The 21,834-nt window shown below is 41.0% G+C and overlaps 1 protein-coding gene across 2 annotated transcripts in view; it reads left to right on the top strand.

Annotated features, from left to right (window-relative positions):
* slc27a1a (solute carrier family 27 member 1a) overlaps window positions 1-21,834 on the top strand; it is a 44,752-nt gene that overhangs the window by 19,640 nt on the left and 3,278 nt on the right. For both annotated transcript variants that reach the window (XM_084329316.1, XM_084329315.1), the window contains 8 exons: window positions 6,337-6,406; window positions 10,578-10,669; window positions 12,604-12,713; window positions 14,229-14,438; window positions 14,904-15,030; window positions 16,126-16,263; window positions 17,230-17,394; window positions 19,279-19,425. In XM_084329316.1, the coding sequence (XP_084185442.1) occupies window positions 6,337-6,406; window positions 10,578-10,669; window positions 12,604-12,713; window positions 14,229-14,438; window positions 14,904-15,030; window positions 16,126-16,263; window positions 17,230-17,394; window positions 19,279-19,425 (1,059 nt within the window). The remainder of the gene's footprint in view (window positions 1-6,336; window positions 6,407-10,577; window positions 10,670-12,603; window positions 12,714-14,228; window positions 14,439-14,903; window positions 15,031-16,125; window positions 16,264-17,229; window positions 17,395-19,278; window positions 19,426-21,834) is intronic.

Below are 21,834 nucleotides of genomic sequence, written 5' to 3'. Positions count from 1 at the left end.
ATTCACGTGAGATCCACCGGTGTCACATTTCGATATTGTTTTTTTTTTTTTTTTTTTTTAGTCCGATGACGTCAACGTTGCGTTTACCGTGAAACGAAACCTATGAAGTGTGCCGCACGCTCGCGTCAACAACAAAGCAGTCGGGGACAATGGCGAGCCGAAAACGGTTGCAAGTGTGGTTACACTTTACAAAGCTAGATGCAGACAACGCTCACTGCAATATTATATATTAACAAATTGTTCTAAATAAATAATAATGATAATAAATAATTAGAAGTTTGGACACGTATTTTACAACTGAGGTAGGTAGATACAAAATTTTAAGACTAAAGTACCGGAAAAAATTGCCGTTGGTGTACCGGTAAATTTACCGTTGGGTACTTTCACAGCCTGATGGTAAACTACCTGTACAGATCGTAGTGTTGTACAGGAGGCTTGTGTCCAGCTAGTCAGACAGTATGATAAATGTGACATAATAATGGCATTAAAATACAGTGCTGCTGCTTTTGTTGACGGAGAGTTTCTGATGTGACGGAAGTTTGATAAGTGAAACTTTGCGTTGTTTACTACCGATTTGATTTGTTTTTTTAAATGTAAGATTGGAGTACATTTTTTTTATCCCGAGATATCTATATTCGGACACAACTGTCAACTTTTCTCCTCTGACATATCGCATAGACATCAGGTGATGCAGCATTCATCAACCGCTTTGTAAAAAACATGCAAACAGTTTTTTTGGTGTTTAAATGCAGACATGAGTTAGTCAGCCATTCAGTGACCGATGTCATCAACGCTATTAACTTGTTTGCAGCTTGCTGCTTGGTAGCTGCATGAACATAAATTACCGTATCATCTGCATACATCTGGATATCAGACTCATTGCATATAGCTGGAAGATCATTAATGTATAGACTAAACAACAGCGGCCCCAGTATAGATGCCTGGGGGACACCAAAATCACAGCTAAGGTCAGAGGATAGCTCACCATTTGCCCATGCTCTCTGAGTTCTACCTTCAGGATACGACTTCATGTATGTGATGGTATTTTGACCCTTCTAACCTCCCTCTCAGGGCCAGCCTCCCTCCCTCAGGGCTGTGAATTTCTGTCCCAGGAGAAGGAGGGGTGACTCGCGAGGAGAAACTGAAAGTGAAGCTGACTATCAGCCCAGAGCCCCATGCAGTTCAGACACGGGACGATACTGCCACCTGGTGATAGTCGATCAGAATGCAGTTCCAATGTGTCGGGACGTGCCTAAATGATGCAGATCGCTCTGGGCAACTGTGTAGAGCGGGGATCAAAGTAAAAAGATCAAACGATCCAAAAAAACGACGGCGCCAAAAATCTGCGCCCCGAAATGAAAAAAGCCGTTTATGGCACAGAATGTGTTAAGAACAAGGTTAAGGACCGTGGCTGTAAGACCAGATAGGGTCTTAACGGTTGGGCAAATTTTGGATAAAACGCCTGTCGATTGCATACCCAAAGTAATTTGCTTCTATTATACTGGAGTGCTTCTATTATACTGGAGTGCTGACCGGAGTGTCGGACGTCCCGTAATGATGTCGGGGAGGTCGCAACCCTCTCTGCGCCGCCCCCTATCTCCCTGTCTCCGGCTGTCCCTGAGCAATGACCGGAGTGTTGAATGTGCCGTGATTAAGACGGGGAGGATGCGACCCTCTTTGCGCCGCCCCTGTGCCTCAAATAGATTCGCTATCAGCTCTATCTTTAATCTTTCAAAATGTTCAGTTGCTATTGCATGCACTCATCTGTGTTTCACTACACACTTGAGTGCATGCTTACCAACTGTTAGTCTGCAACACTACTATCACCGACATCTAAGAAGGGAGATCCCCCCTTGAATGGCCCTTCTAAGGTTTCTCTCCTCCACACTGCCTGTGGAGCATTTTTCCCTATTGTTAGGTTTTAGTGAGTTTTTCCTTACCTTCACGTGGGGTATGTCTGGGAGTGCTTGCATTCTTTCATTTATTTGCATTTATTTTAAATTTGTTGGACCTTATGGGTGTTCTTGTTCTGTTCTTGACTTGTTTAAAGAAGACATGTACGGCCCATGGGGACATTAACGTGTGTTGTCGGGCCTTATAAATAAATAAATTTGATTTGATTTGATACTTTATACGTATAGCACATGCATGAGTCTGGTCTCTTCTGAAAGGTAATATTCTGAAGTTTCTTACACAATAAAGAAAAATCACTTTGAGTGCTAATGTAATAGTGAAACCGAGGTTTGAACACACTGAATTAAATTATTTGCTCCTTACTTTTGTGTTGCTGCCAGATGCCTGTTTTTGGAATCCAGCTGAGAGGTAGGAGCTGGAAAACATAATTGTTCCATAGCCTGAAGTCTTATAGTCATACAGGTCCAAAGTTTATAGAAGAATCCCATGGAAAATGATTGTTTTACAAAGGTTTTTGTAATGTGTGTACCGCAATAATTCAGCGTGATTATCCAAAAAAAATGGCCGTCCGCTGCCATTCATTCAGACGCGCGAGTCAAAACAAAGAAACTTGTTGGGTCTTCTTCTGCCCTCTTCTCGTTGCAATCAGTGCTCGTCTGGGATCGCTTTCGGAGCAGACGCTCCTTGGCTACAACGGTGGTCAATAATTTTCGCCATCGGCGGTGACTGGTCAGTTCAGGACCGTTCACAACCGGACGTGGTCACTCGTCCGAGCGGCTTGTCAAATCCGCTTGTCTGCTATTTCGTCTTGTAACTCGAGACCCCAAGCACGCAATAGGTTGAGTGAGGTGATGATCGAAAAGGCGGCAAATTCTACTTGGCTGTAGGACCGGATAGGAACAAGGTTAAGGGGCGTCTCTTCTGGACCAGATAGGAACAAGGTTAAGGGGCGTGGCACAGCAGGTGCCTCGACAGATAAGAAGTACACCACATAGAACTGCATATCAAAATAAATGAAATATTAAAAAAAATATATATATATTAATACGTACCTTACTACTATGCCTACTATACTTATACTACTACCTATCAGGCTAATGTGTCTATACTACTACCGGTATGCACTCAAGAGTGTAACACTCAAGTTCGACACTATTTGACGAACAATACCACAGACCCTTAGCTGCCAGAGTTGTACCCTTCCTGCTGACCTGTTGTTCACAATCTGTAAGTCACTTTGGATAAAAGAATCAGCTAGAATAATGACTAAATGCTAAATGTAAATATCAAATATACTGATACTATACGTAAATAAAAAAAAATAAAATTGTCCACGAATGATAGAAAACAAACACGGGTCCTCATTCAGTCCACGGGGGGTGAGACTATTGAGAGAATGATCCAGCGTTTCACTTTGTAGGAGTGTCCTCTCAAAACCTCCGCCCTCAGAGGGGGGGGGGGGGTTTGACCAATCAATCGGCCCCCAAAAACGGGAGATGATTTCAGCTGTGGGAGCGTTGAGTGAAACGCTCAGCGAGTGGGGCTTAGGAGTCTTTGTGGGGTACGGCACTTTTCTGTCCTATGATGCGGGTGAGTAATGGACGGAATGTTTGGCCAATATAGAGGAGTGGGCAGCGTATGGCGTAATATGTATATATATATATATACATAACTCCCTCTGATGTGCAGATTGTGAGGCGTCAGTCTGGTTGTCCGGGGTCTGGAATGTCCTGATCTTCAGCGTCTGGGGGGGGGGGGGGGGGCAAGAGCAGCGTCGGCATGGATAGTGTCCTGTGGGAGGGGGGCGAGGAGTCGGTGGTGCACCGGGTAGCGTGTTGAGTTTTCTCCAGTCTGTCTCTGATGTTTGTGTTACATTTAATGATGCTAATAATAATACACTTTATTTATATAGCATCTTTCAAGAATTGCAGCCCAAAGTGCTTCACAGCAGCGATGTAGACATAAATGGACACAAAATAGACATAGAATTACCATAAAATTGGCATAATTATAGACTGGCATAAAATTTGCAGAGAATTGATATTAAAACCTGTACAGTTTTATAATTGTACGTTTACTTCATTAAAACACTTTATATAGAGCTCCCAGCCCTGGTCCTCTCCCATCTGTTTACTCACAGAAGAATTACTACTTTACACTCTACCTCGACTACTACTGTGATATTGTTATCTCCTTACTGTGCTTTGATGGCGGAAGTGTTATTTGAAGTAGCAGGTGCAGTTGGTGCACGGACAGCGTCCTTGTGTATTCATTAGTTTCATCATTCGTTTTTTTTTTTTAAACAAACGTTTTTATTGGTGAAGCAAGTTTGTACAATTACAAAGTCAGAATTATTCATTCACCCTTTTTCGCTTTTTTTGTATAATCTACCCCACCCCCAAACCCACCCACCCACCCACCCCACGGATCAACAGGTAGGGCTATATACATAACATGCAACAAGAGAAAAGGTTAAAATACAGACAATAATTGTCAACTTTGCAGGCCTGTAAAACCTTCACGGTCGCTCGGGAGGAAAGCACGCAGCTCTTCCATTGCCCCAATTTAAAGATTTACCCGGTTCTTTATCTCGTTATATCATTTATATGAATATCTTTTCTCATTATAACAAGATACTTATATCAAGCTATTTTCTTGTTACTTATAACCAGATATATTCGATTAGATAAACAATAACCAAAGTAGTCTACATTTTCTACTTGACTAGTAGACTTCAATTATTCATACATTTGAGGATGTTTTAATAAAAAGTGACACAGAACTCGGTATGTGTTGTCGTTGTTTTGTGCAATGCATTCCCTTACAGTGAATTGTTTGACATTAATTGTTAATGCTTCATTTAGTTGTGTAGCTGCTTGTATGTTTTGACAGTGGGTGGAAGACTGGTATTGACTGATGGAAGTCCACTAGTAGTAAAACAGCTGATTGCAACAATGGAAACATGTGTGAACCACCGCAGGGCAAACCTGAACCGAGGCTCCAGCGCCGGGAGGGAGCCTCACCAGAATAGAAGGGAATAGACTGAGGTTTAGCTAAGGTTGCAACTTGCTGATGGACATGGAAACTGAATACTCCCGGCCACACGTGTCAAACGGTAAACAAGGTTGACGAGTCGTGGATTACATAATAGGATCCCGGTAATCTGATTACAAAAAGTGTCAACAATCCATGGCAGTAACTATAAAACCTGAGGATCATTTCAAATTGACGGATACTTTGGGAGTGGAACTAAACAACAACAACAACACAATTAACAAAGTTGAAGATGCATTTTGAAGAGTAAGAGTGGCATGTTCATTATGGGATTATGGATTACACATGTAATTTAGGGGGAAGGCAGTAGCAGATTTCATATTCTATATTAGTATGAGTAAACTGGAAGAGATTTGTATTCAAAACATATTAAAAACATGAAACATGAGTATTATGAGAACATAAGTAAAGCCTAGTAAATAATGCTGAGCTAATGTATTGGCAGCCGGGAATCGAGCGTGCGTCGCCCAGACCACAGGGGACGGCGCTAACCAATCCGACCAAAACTATTTCTTTCTGTTCCTTCTTTCGTTCACAAACAAAGTTTTTGATGATTCAATCGTCATCACAATACAATACAATGTGCCATGTAGGCGTGTGACCCCAAATGTAATTTATGACTCCAGATAAATCTGTTGACATTTACATTTAGTCATTTAGCTGACGCTTTTATCCAAAGCGACTTACAAGTTCTGTACGACAAGTCATCAGGAAGGGCACAACTCTATCAGCTGAGTAACAATGTTCATCGAAGTTGATTGTGGGCAGTGACTCATTGCACAGATTGTACGCAGCTCGCAAGTGTTTCAAGTTTCAAGTTTCTTTAATAGTTGTCATACAGAAGTACAGAATACTTTTATACAAAATGCTTCTTACTGTTACGCTCCAGAGACTGTGCAAGACAAGATAAGTATGAAATAAAATAACATAGTATAGCATGTAAATTAGAAGTAAAAAAAATGTTCAGTCAGTGTTCAGTATAGACATATGTACAATGTTCGATGCAGAATAGACGTAACTGAGTTACCATACTGTGTAGTGTACTAATATACAATACTATATAGTGCAAGGCAGAAATAGGATGAGGTGCAATTTAGGTACGATTTACAGTAGGTGTACGAGTTGTAGTGCAAATCCTTTATCAATAAATATCAATAAATATAAAGTGTTTGTGTGATCTAAAGTGTGGAGAGTGGGTGCTGCAGTGTGTTGTTTGTTTAAGTGAGTGTGGGTGTGTGTGCTGTGTGCATTTGATGGTTGTTGCATAGTGTTTATTGTTCGTTTAGCAGCCTGATGGCCTGGGGATAGAAGCTTCTTCTGAGTCTTTCTCTTTTTATCAACGTGGTTAATGTTCTGTTTCTCCTACAGATCGCCTGTTCTACATTTACACCTCGGGTACCACCGGTCTGCCCAAGGCTGCCATCGTGGTGCAGAGTCGGTAAGTGTGCCGTTAAACTCCAGCTTGTAGATCCCTTTTCGGTGGCATTGTGTTGTTGCTATGGGAACAGCTTGGGCCCAATTGTATTCCTTGTCCGCTGTCTGTATTAGCAAACACTAGCAACAGGAAGTAAACTTTGTCTCGTCTAGAGTTGTCAAGTCTGTGATATTCTGTAGGGTTGTTATTAGATTAGATGAGATTAGATTAAAATGTATTGTCATCATACAGCACAAGTACATTACAACGAAAATATGTTTGGCATCCAACCAGAGTGCAAATGTAAACGGTAAAGTACAATAGTAATATACAATGTACAGGTGATTAAATGCACAGCTAACCTGTATGGTAAAATTGTAACCCCTCTTGTGTCATTTTTCAATACAACACTCATAAAACTTGTATTTATAGTTATATATAATGAACTCTCATATTTGTGTTAGTTAGTTATATTGTTTACACTGTTTATTGTTCTCATATTTTTATATTCGGTGTTAATTATATTGTTTACGCTGTTTATTTTTTTCTCATATTTTATATTCAGAAAAGATCTTCTTGCCTATATTTATGTATTTCTACTATTACCCTGCCCATACCTGTACCCCCCCCCCCTCCCCCATCTTATCTAATACAAACGAATTAAATAAATAAACAAAACAAAAAGGGTTCATTCATTGTTCTTTTCTCAGTCACATAAATTCTGGTGTTGTGCGCCTCGCCGATTCCCACCATCTCCTCCACCTCTCCTCCAACCTCTCCCTCTGTCGTCTCAATGCATACGTCAATCTTTCCATCAAATAAAGCTCATGGATCATTTCTTCTCAAACCTATAAAAGGAAACTATAAAAGAAAGAAGGCTCATCATCACGTCACTGTGTAGCACGTGATGCGCACATTGGTGCCAAGTGTGGACATTTTGTCAGTTCGTTCGACATTGACTTGAATGGGTTCAGCTGTCTCCTCGTGTATGACCTTGTTTATAATAATTACAGACCAATCTCCAAGTTATCCTGTCTAGCAAACATCCTGGAGTTATTGGTAAACGACCAACTTAAAACATTCATCACAAAGCACTCTATATTAAACCCACACCATTCTGGTTTTAGAGAAAAACGCAGTACAATCTCGGCGGCTACTGTAGTTATAAATGACATTAGAATAGAATAGAATAGAAATACCTTTATTATCCCGTGGGAAATTAGACACTGCAAATCGCTCAACATTTAGACAGGACAGGTCACAAATTAGAATAATAACACAAATCAACTCAAGTTGCCTAGGATAAGAGTAGAGTAAAATAAAATAGGATAAAATGAAATGAAATAAAATATACAGAAATAAATACAGTAAGAATATACTGAGCATACTGAGCATGGGGTAAACAATTTGGTCAATATAATTATAATTTAAATCTAACTAAATGAAATATGAAATATATATTCCAGTATTCACAGTGTCACAAGGTGCAGTATGCTTTAGGTAGTGTATTGTATCAGCCCTTGACAAAGGAAAGCATTGTGCTGCCCTGTTTGTAGATTTGTCGAAGGCGTTTGATACTGTTGACCACCTTCTCCTCTTACAAATATTGTGTGTCGAGTGTTGGCTTTGATACAGGTGCTTGGCCACTAAATATTTACAACTCTCCTTTGACGCCCTACAAGATGCACTTATTAGTCTAAAATTGGTGCTTAATGCCAGTAAAACTAAATTCATGTTGTTTTCCAAAGCCAAACATATTGTTTATAGTGACTTGCATATATCTACTCTGAACGGTTCTGATAATGAGAGTTTCAGAATACAAAAACCTTGGTATTTGGATTGATGAAGGACTTACATTTAAATATCATGTGGGCGTTCTCGTCAGGAAATTACGGAAAAAGATTGGCTTTTTGTATAGAAATAGAGCCAGCTTCCCTATGATTAGCAGAAAGAGAGTTGTTGAAGCAGTGTTCCTATCTGTTTTGGATTACAGAGATGTGATTTATAGACATGCAGCGGCTTCCACTCTTAAGCCCTTAGACTCTGTTTACCATTCAGCCATTAGATTCATCACCGGTGATAGTTATGGTACTCACTAGGGATGCACGATAATTATCGGGCCGATATCAGCAATTATGACGTCATCCCGATAAACTCGATAACGTTATTGATAGCTCCGATAACGTAATACATTTTTTGGTTAAAAGAAATCCGGTGTGTGTGGATTTGGATGAAGGGCGCTTGTTTTTATTATAGCCTCCTCCCGTTTTGCCAGTACTGTGGTAAAACTGATAGCGTGTGGTTTAGGAACAGGGAGTTTTTCACAAATCCAGCGCTCCCCTTCTTGGCTGTGACGTAGTCACGTTACATTCGGAGACAGACAGTCGATCTGCCAATTACGTCCCTCTGCTTGCACCCACCTCTTCTTCTTACCACCAATCAGAAGCTCTCGTTCGTTTATTTACCTCCGGATTGTCGGCCATTATTCTACTCGGAGCTAGTATAACGTTGGCTGCTCCCCGCCAGCCACATTGACAAGTACCAGCGCTTATACTGTACATTACTGGCAAATGTCTTGTTGCACTTGTAGCAACGAGCGTTGTCAGCATCGACTTTAGTAAAAATAGACCCAGACTTTTTTTGAGGAATTTAAACGTCGCAAACTAATCTTGTTGGCCGTTTTCTATCTCTCCTCCCTGGGTCTCTCTCTGCCTGCGTGAGCCGTGCTCTTACACACACACACACACACACACACACATACACACACACACACACACACACACACACGGGGGCTGTCGAGAGCAGAGCTGTGTGTGTGTGTGAGTGAGTGAGTGTGTGTAAGAGCACAGCCGGCTGGCTCGCGTAGGCAGAGAGAGACCCAGGGAGGAGAGATAGAAAACGGCCAACAAGATTAGTTTGCGACGTTTAAATTCCTCAAAAAAAAAAACCCATAATTTCTCGAGTACCGATAGCAGTACCGATGACGTCTGAGCTTATAAATACTAAAAAAAAAATAAAAAAAAATTGATTAAAAAAATTATATATATATATATACATTTAAAAAAAATGTATAATACAATAAATATCGATATCGGTTATCGGCTTGAGGAGCATAAAGATATCGGTGTCAAAAAATCAATATCGTGCATCCCTAGTACTCACCATTGTATCCTATATAATAAGGTCGGATGGGCCTCTGGCAGAGAGACGTAGGTTGCATTGCAATCTTTTTATTTATAAAGCCATAATTAGAGATTGTCCAAATTATATTAGTTATTTATTGGAATGGACCACTGGACCCTGTCGTACACGGTCCAGTTTTTGGCTTACACTTAGAGTGCCTAGAGTTTGTACTGAACTTGGTAGATCTGCTTTTGGCTTTTTTGCCCCTACACATCATGGAATACCCTGCAGGAAACACTGAAACTAGACACTCTAGTGTCTATGGTTCGATTTAGAACCTTAATGACCAATCGGGTCACCACAATATGTAATTGTTTTTAAATTATTACCTCCGTTTTAACTTTTAGCTATTTTAAAATGTGCTCTTAATTATTCTGATTGTCTGATGTCTTTGAACGCACTGTGACATCTCGGCGGCACTGTAAATGAGTTTAATTACTCTTGTGTATTATCGAGTATAAATAAAGATTGAATGACCGTCGTCATTTAAACAGGTTATTACCTCGGATGTCAGAATCGTCAGAATCATCTGCAATCTGTTGCCTTGTTAACTAGCTAACGTTTGATATACTGGTTTCATATACTCGGCTAGCTTGTATATTTTTTTTATTTAATACAGGCTTCAATAGAACTGGCATCAAAGTCTGACACCAAGCTGAGCATAGAACGCTGGTGTTCTGATGTGACGACCCTTCCTTCCTTTTAGAGTTTCCTTGGTGAGAGTCTTTCTGGTCGCCACCCATAATATGTTAAAAATATACTTGTAGTCGTCATCCCTTATAACAAAATCAATTTCCCTCAATCCTATCCCATCACTTTGAATTTGAATTGTATTTCTACTTGTAGTATTTCTTCCATGTACTTGTGTACTCGTGTCCGTAGAGGGAGAACGGACGAACAGTCCCAGTAGATATGACTATTGTCGGAGTCTTTCTTCCCACGTTCCCTCCAACAGGCTGCACCTTCCTCTCTGTGAGGAAGACTCTGACCTCACGTGTCTCTTTAAAAACAGGTATTACCGCATAGCTGCTTTCGGGTACTACGCCTTCCGCATGCGGCCGGATGATATCATCTACGACTGCCTGCCCCTCTACCACTCTGCAGGTACGGCTGCCGTCTGTGATTCCGTTCTCCTCCGTCATCTGTGTCTCCCAGCCTTCACCTGCAGATAAACCATGGTAGAAATGGTCATCGCTATCATGGTCAGACGCAGGACTGCGTTTATATAACGCTTCTTATCCAAAGTGCTTTACGACTTAAGATGTTGTCATCATACAGCACAAGTACAGTACAACGAAAATAAGTTTGGCATCCAACCAGAGTGCAAATGTAGCAGTAAAGTGCAATAGTGATATACAATGTACATGTGGTTAAACTGGATAATATAAAATATATAAATTAGTACTACTGAGTAATAGTGCTAATAAGATGTACCAGTATTTACATAGTTTAATAGATTATTAGTAGTATTCATATGTACAGTGAAGCAGGTATAAAGACACTATGGTAGTAAGTCATACTGCCCAGCAGCGTAACTAGTAAGAGTCGGTAAGGGATATGTATAGATATAGTATCTACAGCAGCGGTTCTCAAACTACGGGTCTCGCGACCCAAAGTGGGGTCGTGGGTAGGTGACAGTTGGCACATTGGAAAGTAAAAAAATAAACGTATGTTCTGGCAACATATTTTGGCTAAATATGCCTCGTTTTATAAATGTGTATTGATAACATAGTGATGTAATAACATTTTTGAATAGATATGCATGATCAAGTTCAACAACGTGTGCTTTTATTTTGATATTCCTTAATTCCACGTTGAAATTACCCGATACATTAAGTGTGAGGTCGCCAAAAAAAATCCTAAATAAAATGGGGTCGTGGTATAAAAGAGTTTGAGAACCCCTGATCTACAGATATGTAAAAAGGATTATATGCATTGATCCACCATCACTGAATATCTTGAGCAGGATTATAATATTACATTGAGTCTTTGCTGTTCTGGGCTAGTGCAACAGCTGTTTCTTTTTGAAAGATAAAGTTTAGAAGTTAAGTTAAGTTAATAAGTTGAACCTTTATTAATCCCCCTGGTAAAATTCGCCCTCTGCATTTGTGACTCATCCTAAATATTTAGGAGCAGTGGGGCAACCAGACAGTGCGGCATCTGGGGATCAACTCCAGTTGTAACGCCAGTACCTTCGCCAAGGGTAATGGCAGGATATACCTAGCATGCACGTGTCTTTATTGTGTGGGAGAAACATGCTAACTCCACACAGAAAGGCCCACTGTTGGGGTTTGAACCCAGGACTTTCTTGCTGTGAGGCAACAGTGCTAACCACTTCTAACCCAGGACCTTCTTGCTGTGAGGCAACAGTGCTAACCACTGCTGGGGTTTGAACCCAGGACCTTCTTGCTGTGAGGCAACAGTGCTAACCACTTCTAACCCAGGACCGTCTTGCTGTGAGGCAACAGTGCTAACCACTTCTGGGGTTTGAACCCAGGACCTTCTTGCTGTGAGGCAACAATGCTAACCACTGCTGGGGTTTGAAGTGAACGCACGACCTTCTTGCTGTGAGGCAACAGTGCTAACTACTGCTGGGGTTTGAACCCAGGGCCTTCTTGCTGTGAGGCAACAGTGCTAACCACTGCTGGGGTTTGAAGTGAACCCAGGAGCTTCTTGCTGTGAGGCAACAGTGCTAACCACTGCTGGGGTTTAAACCCAGGAGCTTCTTGCTGTGAGGCAACAGTGCTAACCACTGCTGGGGTTTAAACCCAGGAGCTTCTTGCTGTGAGGCAACAGTGCTAACCACTGCTGGGGTTTAAACCCAGGAGATTCTTGCTGTGAGGCAACAGTGCTAACCACTGCTGGGGTTTAAACCCAGGAGATTCTTGCTGTGAGGCAACAGTGCTAACCACTGCGCCACCGTGCCGCCCACCAAGTTACAGATACTGTATGTGTAAGATTGGGCACCCTGTGTAAATGCTTGTGTTTCATGCTACCTGTGCTACTATCCTAAGTGAGACCTCTATCCCCCGGCTCAGGTAACATCATGGGAGTGGGACAGTGTCTGATCAACGGCCTCACTGTGGTGGTGAAGAGGAAGTTCTCCGCCAGCCGCTTCTGGGAGGACTGCATCAAGCACAACTGCACCGTAAGGCTTCTTCTTCCAAACCGTACGTCAGTGTTGCAGAGTGACGATGTTTGTAAAAAAAAAACAGAAGCAGGATTCTGAGTCTGTAATATTTCATTTCAAACCTTTATTTCAACCCGTGAGACACTGAGGTTACCCTCATTTACAGCGACGACGAGCTTACGAAACAAGATAGTTTATCAGCAATTTCATACATATAGGCACAATAAATAAGAATAAACAATAAAAAATCAGCTAAGATTTACAAGTCGACACACAGTGGTCGGAGATCATACTTTTAAATGCAGCTAAAGAAGGAAGAACCTTCAGCTTCAGAGTCAGTCGGACGGCGTTCCAGGTGTTGGAAGCATCAAAGGTTTTAAGAGTTGAAACCTGTCTATAAATCACATCACCATAGTCCAGATTTAGAAAACGGCTTCAACAATCCTCTTTCTACTAATCACAGGAAAGCTGGATCTATTTCAAGTTTCAAGATCAAGTTTTATTTGTCACATAGGTACATGTACATTACAGTGAAATGCTTGGTTCTGTATGAGCCCCCTAAGATTGTGCTTCATACAGTAAAACAAGTAAAAAGAATACAGACCAAACACTGTACAAAAAATATACAATGTACAAAATGCAGAAATGAGGTAGAGATGTAGTGCAAATCTGAACATTCTGTACTGGAAGCCAATTTTCTATCGCAGCTTGGAAGCAAGAATATCCACATGGAAAATGATTGGCTCTCCACAGGTGGTGCAGTCCATCACATGGAACTTGAATGAACGTGATTGGCTCTCCACAGGTGGTGCAGTCCATCACATGGAACCTGAATGAACGTGATTGGCTCTCCACAGGTGGTGCAGTACATCACATGGAACTTGAATGAACGTGATTGGCTCTCCACAGGTGGTGCAGTCCATCACATGGAACTTGAACGAGAGTGATTGGCTCTCCACAGGTGGTGCAGTCCATCACATGGAACTTGAATGAGAGTGATTGGCTCTCCACAGGTGGTGCAGTCCATCACATGGAACTTGAATGAGAGTGATTGGCTCTCCACAGGTGGTGCAGTCCATCACATGGAACTTGAATGAACGTGATTGGCTCTCCACAGGTGGTGCAGTCCATCACATGGAACCTGAATGAACGTGATTGGCTCTCCACAGGTGGTGCAGTCCATCACATGGAACTTGAATGAACGTGATTGGCTCTCCACAGGTGGTGCAGTCCATCACATGGAACTTTAATGAAAGTGATTGGCTCTCCACAGGTGGTGCAGTACATCACATGGAACCTGAATGAACGTGATTGGCTCTCCACAGGTGGTGCAGTACATCACATGGAACCTGAATGAACGTGATTGGCTCTCCACAGGTGGTGCAGTACATCACATGGAACCTGAATGAATGTGATTGGCTCTCCACAGGTGGTGCAGTTCATCACATGGGACTTGAATGAATATGATTGGCTCTCCACAGGTGGTGCAGTACATCACATGGAACCTGAATGAACATGATTGGCTCTCCACAGGTGGTGCAGTACATTGGGGAGATCTGTCGCTACCTCCTGTCCCAGCCGGAGAAGCCGGCGGAGAAGGGTCACCGGGTTCGCCTGGCGATCGGGAACGGCCTGCGTCCCAGCGTCTGGGAGGCCTTCACCGACCGCTTCAAGGTGGCCCAGGTCGGGGAGTTCTACGGAGCCACCGAGTGCAACTGCAGCATCGCCAACATGGACGGCAAGGTCAGAGGTCAAAGTGATTCTGTGTCTCTCGGGTGATATGAAGTGAAATATATGCATTGCAATATTATGTTCCAACTCACTTTATCAGGATATAAAGTGCACTATTATACATGCATACATATACATATATATACATTACATACATGTATGTGTGTGTATATATATAATAGTGCACTTTGTATCCTTCTACCACTACACTGTGAACTGAATGTGCAATACTGTTACTCTCACTGCCTTATTTTTCTACTTTATTTATATATTTTTAAGATTCTTTATCTTAGCATTAAACTTTTTCTTAATATTTTCCATTTTAGTTTTAAGTCTATATTTTGTGACTAGCAAAGTAAAGATTTTTTCATTGTACCGCGTAACTTGTCTGTTTAACCGTGTATTATGACAAATAAACACCTTGAGTCTTGAACGAAGTGAGTCGGAACAGGGTGCAGTTAACCCTCTCGTCTCCAGGTGGGAGCCTGCGGGTTCAACAGCCGAATCCTCCCCAACATCTACCCCATCCGTCTGGTGAAGGTGGACGAGGAGACCATGGAGCTGGTGCGAGACAGCCGGGGGCTTTGTGTGCCGTGTCAGCCTGGTGAGGAGCACCGTGAACACCGGCACTTTACACCCAAAGCACCCAGACATCAGCCACGCTTGCTGTCGTCTCAAACCACCAAAGCCCCAATCTTTTATTATTTTTTTTTACCATTTTAACATTAGATTAGATTCAAATGTATTGTCATTAGGGATGTCCGATATTATCGGCCGATATCTGCATTAAAATGTGATATCGGAAAATATCTGTATCTATCGGTTACATTTTTTTTTAATAAAAATACATTTTATTTTTTACATTTCTATAACCTTTATTTACCCAGGCAAGCAAGTAAGAACAAATTCAGATTTTTTGTATTGTCAAAAGTATGCATAATGTTGTGTTAATTCCACAACAAGAGATATGTAATGTTAATTACCTGAAATTATTAAACATTTTTGGGGGGGAACCCTGCATATATCGGTATCGGTTGATATCGGTATCGGAAATTAAGAGTTGGACAATATCGGTATCGGTAAAAAAGCCAATATCGAGCATCCCTAATTGTCATCATACAGCACAAGTATAGTACAACGAAAATAAGTGCGGCATCCAACCAGAGTGCAAATGTAACAGTAAAGTGATAGTAATATACAATGTCTATATCTGTACATATCCCTTACCTATTCTTACTAGTTACACTGCTGGCCAGTACAACTTACTACCACAGTGTCTTTATACCTGTATCACTGTACATATTAATACTACAACCCTGTACATATATCTGATTAGCACTATTACTCAGTAGTACTTAAACTACCAGTTTAATCACCTGTACATTGTATATTACTATCGCACTTTACTGTTTGCACTCTGGTTGGATGCCAAACTTATTTGCAATGTACTGTACTTGTGCTGTATGATGACAATGAATTGGAAATTATAATCTAATCTAAGAGTTTAGTCAATCAACTAGAGAATGAAATCCTGTCTCCATTCTTATTTCTTATTTGTTTACATGTTTTATCATTGAGATTGGTGTAGGCTTGATCACTGTGATTGATGGAGGCTTGCTCACTGTGATTGGTGGACACTGTCCATGTGCGTCTCTCCTCTCCTGGAAAGCCTTTGCTGACCTTCCCTCTCACCCTGCAGGAGAGCCAGGCCTGCTGGTGGGTCGTATCAACCAACAGGATCCCTTACGGCGCTTCGATGGCTATGCTAGCCAGGACGCCACGAAGAAGAAGATAGCCAACAATGTCTTCAAGAAAAACGACTCCGCATATTTATCAGGTTAGCGATAATCTTTTGTCTAAATAATTGATGGAACATACATACAGATTTCATGGTAATCTCAAACACAGGTATTTTCAACTAATTATTTTTAGCATACAGTACTATACAAAGTGAAGAGACCTTTTCACAGACATTTGAAAGACATTGGAAATTCCTGTTTAGCAAGGTATCATTATGAAAATGTTCAGGTTTTTCATAATCGCATGCCTGATCATATTACATTTGTGCACAAAGTTCTAATACAAAAAACCCTGATATGTATTAAGATAAGATAAGGTATGGGCAGGGTAAAAGTAGAAAGACATAAATATAGGCAATAATAAGGTGCAGATGAGGGTCTGTATGCCCTATCGGTTATATTATACATTACAATAAATATAGTAAAAGATTATATATACTATGAGTAAAAGTAAACCGTATAGACAAGGTGCAGGATGCACAAGGTACCCTAACTGGCACGCTATACGTCATACGTTGTAGTTCGTGCAGGGTTCGGTGGTTAAGAGTCAGACAAAGAAGTATTTCATGTTTAGTTTCAGTCACAGACTTTGTTTGATTCCTTGCTGATGCTGATTCTCCAACCTTGAATCAAGAATCAAGAGATTTTTTTTTGTCACATACATACCAGGGATTACAGTGAAATGCGGGTGGTCATGCCCGCATTGATTGTGCAAAATACAATAATAAAATAGGCATATAAAAAAAATGTAATAGGTAAGACACAAGATATGCATGATAAAAAAAGACATGCTAAGTTCCTGAGAAACACTAGTATACAATATACAATTTACAATTTTAACTCTTAATGTATCTAAACTATACTATACAGTACCTCCTTCCTTTAAAGTGACTTTCCATTTTTAAAGTGACATTTTGTTTAAAGTGATTGTTTTTGCCACCCGATACAAAGGTTGAAAACCAGTTGTCACTCTTGTCCCTGTACGGTCTGTCTCTCTCGCCCAGGTGACGTGCTGGTGATGGATGAGCTGGGCTACATGTACTTCCGGGACCGTAGCGGGGACACGTTCCGCTGGCGCGGGGAAAATGTCTCCACCACGGAGGTGGAGGGCACACTGAGCGGTCTGCTGGGCCAGACAGACGTAGCCGTATATGGGGTGGCAGTTCCAGGTGACACCTAACTTAGCTACTTTTTTTTTTTTTTTTTAATCCTCTTTTTCTCCGCCTGATTTTCTATGCTTTTCTCCCCATCCCAATTTAGTCGTTATGCCAATTCCCCCCCTCCCCTACCTGGTCGTTGTGCGCATGTTCCCCCTACTGGTCGGTACAAGGGAACCCTGAAGTCTACCACATGCTTCCTCCGACACATGCGGAGACAGCCAGTGGCTCTCTTTTCACCTGGCAGTGAGGACTCTCATTGGTGAAGTGTAACACGTGGGAGGTCACGCTGCCTTCACCACTTCCTGCCTTTCGCTGAGCAGGCGCCCAGACCTGACCAGACCTGGCCAGATTACCACCCACGACTTCCCTCCCGCTAACTCGGCCAAACGAGTTAGTATGACGATCGGCCCAAGCCACAGGCAATGCTGACTCCGGGAGTCGAGACCGCAGCCTCTTGCATTGGTGACAAACGCAATCTCTGCTACGCCACCCGACCGCCCCTAACTTAGTTACTTTGTCTGATATGTACCGGTACATTGTCTGATAAGTTCTGGTACTTTCTTTGATATGTTACATACATATAATATTCAATAATTTCAGCAAAACAAGTGAACAGTAAAACAAGTCGTACAATCAAAAAAATATTGCAATATACGGTGCAGCTCAATAAATTTGAATATTGTGGGAAAATTATTTTATTTCAGTAATTCAATTCAGAAAGTGAAACTCTCATAGATTATAGGATTATTAAACACAAAGTGAAATATTTCAAGCCTTTATTTGTTTTAATTTGGATGATTATGGCTTACAGCCCAAAATTCTGTATCTCAGAAAGTTTGAATATTACATAAGACCAATAATAAAAATTTTAAAAAGATTGTAATATAGAAATGTCGGCCTTCTGAAAAGTATGTTCATGTATGTTCACTCAGTACTTGGTTGGGGCTCCTTTTGCACAAATTACTGCATCAATACAATGGAATATATTGACTTTTCCACGACATTCTAATTTATTGAGCTGCACCTGTACATAACAATACAGTATAAATAAATAAATAAATAAATAAATAAATAAATAAATAAATAAATAAATAAATAAATAAATAAATAAGACAAAAAGGCAGAGTAATAGGTCAAGTTGTAATGTTGATTAATAATCTAAAACAGTTACACGTTGACAATGTTCTGTTGTTGCTTAATTAGGCTGGACAAGATATGCCTCCTAAAGTGTCTAAACGGAAGTACAGGAAGTACAGGCTACAGGCGTTTCCGGTTCCAACAAAACAATTATAGAAACGTGTGAAGTGCACAATATTTCCTCGCTTAAGCCACTCCAACGGCTTTGCCTGAAGAATTTACTACATGACCGGGACGTTCTAGCTTGTTTGTCGACAGGATTCGGCAAATTGGTTGGTCCGTTCGGAGGCAGCTTCCAGGGGAAGTACATACACCGGAAATTCTACCCCATAGACACTTTTGGCAGTAGTTCTCACGGAGATAAAACTGGGAAAGAGGTTATTGATTAATAATCTAAAACAGTTACACGCTGAAAAGGTTCTGTTGATTAATAATCTAAAACAGTTACAGGTTGACACTGTTCTGTTGTTGATTAATAATCTAAAACGGTTACAAATTGACAATGTTCTGTTGTTGATTAATAATCTGAAATAGTTACAAATTGACAATGTTCTGTTGTTGATTAATAATCTAAAACCATTACAAATTGAAAATGTTCTGTTGATTAATAATCTAAAACAGTTAGAAGTTGACAATGTTCTGTTGATTAATAATCGATATCACAATAGTGTTTTTAAACTTGTTCTGCCTTGACATGATTAACCTCTTGGTTGCCTTCTCCTACTCACTATCACTCTGTTGTGTTTTCGAACCCAGGGGTGGAGGGGAAGGCAGGCATGGCAGCTATCGCAGACACTCTGGGGAATTTCGACTGTGATGCTTTCTGGAAGGGGGTTCAACAAGCACTACCCCCGTACGCTCGCCCTGTGTTCCTACGAATCTCCCCACAAGTAGACACCACAGGTAAGATCAGCACAGTCCCAGATCTCATTCCTATAGGTGCATATCAATTTCCAACCAACGACCAATCTATGTACCAGTTATTTTCTCCTCGTAGCATGTCCTCTATACTAGGGCTGAACAATAATAGAATTCATATTGATATCGTAAAAATCAAAGAACACGATATCTGTATCGCGAAGAATGCTATTATGGGTATTTCTAAAGCTGCAATAATTATTTTCGGACAGTATTTTTCACATTTTCAAAACGTCTTATCCTGCTATCAAAATGTCTGTTACATCATTTTCTTTAATTTGTTGATACAACACGGCCTGTCATTTAGCTCCTCATATTTAATAAACCTATGCATTTAAAATATATTTTTGAATAATTAAAGGTCCCATGCATTATAAATGGCCTTTTCCAGTGTTTAGCATTGTATCCTAGCAATTGGGGATTGTATCAATGTGGTCTGTGTCGTTAATTATCATATTGACTAATCAGTCTAGTCTCGAGTTCACGAGATCTTCCCTCACTCAACTAAGCTGTTCTGATTTGACTGTATTGCTGACGTGAATAAGGTACTGATTTGCAGTAACGCCCCCTCTGGTTGTAGCGCATAGTGTAACCTGACACTTCCTCAAACGGGTTTTGACAGAGGCAGAGAATGAGCGAGAGTTGAGCTTATAGGACTAGATATTACAATCCCTTAGATAATCAGCACTTTTTTGAATGGGGTAGTGGTAAAAGCTTCACTGGGGTCTTCAGGTGGGCACCCTCCTTCATTGGTGTTTCGTTGACAGGCCCACGACACCTCCGAAGGGCTCAACGGCAACACCTGGCGTCCCAGGTGTGCCCCCCTCTGCTTTTACCCCTCGATGGTCATTTTGCAGCCCAGTTGGGGTCCTTTCTCTTAATCCATAGCCATCTGCTGCTTCGTTCGGCAGCCTCTGACAGTGTTTTGACAGCTTGTCGGAACGCCTGTCCTCGCACTCCCATCTCCTTAAGAAGCTTGGTTGTGGACATGGCAACAAATCCTCTAGAACCAACCTCCACCCGAAGCACCTGGGCACGCCAGCCGCGTTGTTCTGCCTCGGCTGCTATGTTGGAGTACTTCAGTCGTTTACGTTCATATGCTTCACCAACTGCAGCCTCCCATGGTACAGTTAGAGAGGGACCGGCGGGACCGTGCAGAAGTGTGTGTAAATGTGTGTGCGCCATCTCTCTCCCTCGGAGCATTTACACACAAACTTGACTGCGTGTGTGTCGGGGACGCATCTCTCCCCTCTCTCTCTCTCTCTCTCTCTCTCTCGTTTGCTCGTTCGTTCTCTCTCGTATGTATCACGCTGTGTGGGTGACTGTCACTGAAAGCGCTTATGGGCAGAGCCCATCCAATAACGGCCTGAAATCCTGAGGTTGAATAATTATGCCTTCGAGTACTTCATTAGAAATATAAAACAATGAATTAAAAAAAAATTTAAAAAACTTACAGATGTCTTCCATAGACTCATAGGAATTGTGTAAAGTTGCCCAAATAGTGCAAGGACTAGCAATGCATGTCCCCTTTAAATGAATTAATAATTTATTAATCTTAATTAATAACTAATCATTAATTGCTGTTAGAATATTATTATGTTTGTAGGTGTAAGTATTTACCTACCTTGTTTAACAACCAGGAAATGCCCAAGAGAAGGCTGTATTTATTGTAGTTAAAATCTAGTAATTCATGCACAAAGGTTTCAACAAGACTGTATTTTAAATGATCACTTTGGTGAAACAAGCTGGTTTCCCTTGGGTCTTAAAAAGTCTTACATTTAATAAGAATTGTTGACCTTACAAAGTCTTAAAAGGGTCTTAAATATGATTATGATGGGTCTTAATTCGATTAGGAAGTTACTTCTATGTCGCGACAACTTCTCTGTATACGTGTTTCGGGCAAATGTCCGACATGCAAAGTAAGCCGTACGGTAATAGCCAATCAGTCAGATTTCGATCGTCATTGCAATTCCAACGTTATGCCAGGAGGCTCCGGGGGACTGTTTAGAACGGGGATCAAAGAAAAAATATCAAAGGATCTAAAAACGAGTTTACTTTTTATTGGCGCTCAATGCTTGGCGGCCAACAACGAGTTTACTCTGAATTACTCTGGCGCTGAATGAGTTAACGTTATGTGTTCATTTAAAAAATAAACCAACGGACGGTAATACCTTGTACATTTTCTATCCGTTCGTTGACGGATCAATGTAGCTATGCAGCCTTAGATCTTTCTCTTGATTTGATTTGAAATCTTTATGTAAATAAAACAAAAACAATCATTAATCTCTAACAATGAAATAAAAAAAATTTATTTACATGTTCGAAAAGGAGCAGGAAGAAGTATACACTTATTTAATCCTACCCCTTTTCCATTACTCAAAATGTATGTAATTC

Source organism: Notolepis coatsorum, assembly GCF_963971535.1.
Source record: "Notolepis coatsorum genome assembly, chromosome: 14".
In the NCBI taxonomy this organism is placed as follows: domain Eukaryota; kingdom Metazoa; phylum Chordata; class Actinopteri; order Aulopiformes; family Paralepididae; genus Notolepis; species Notolepis coatsorum.
The sequence above is the reverse complement of the archived record's forward strand: the minus strand, read 5'-3'. Positions and strand labels throughout refer to the sequence as shown.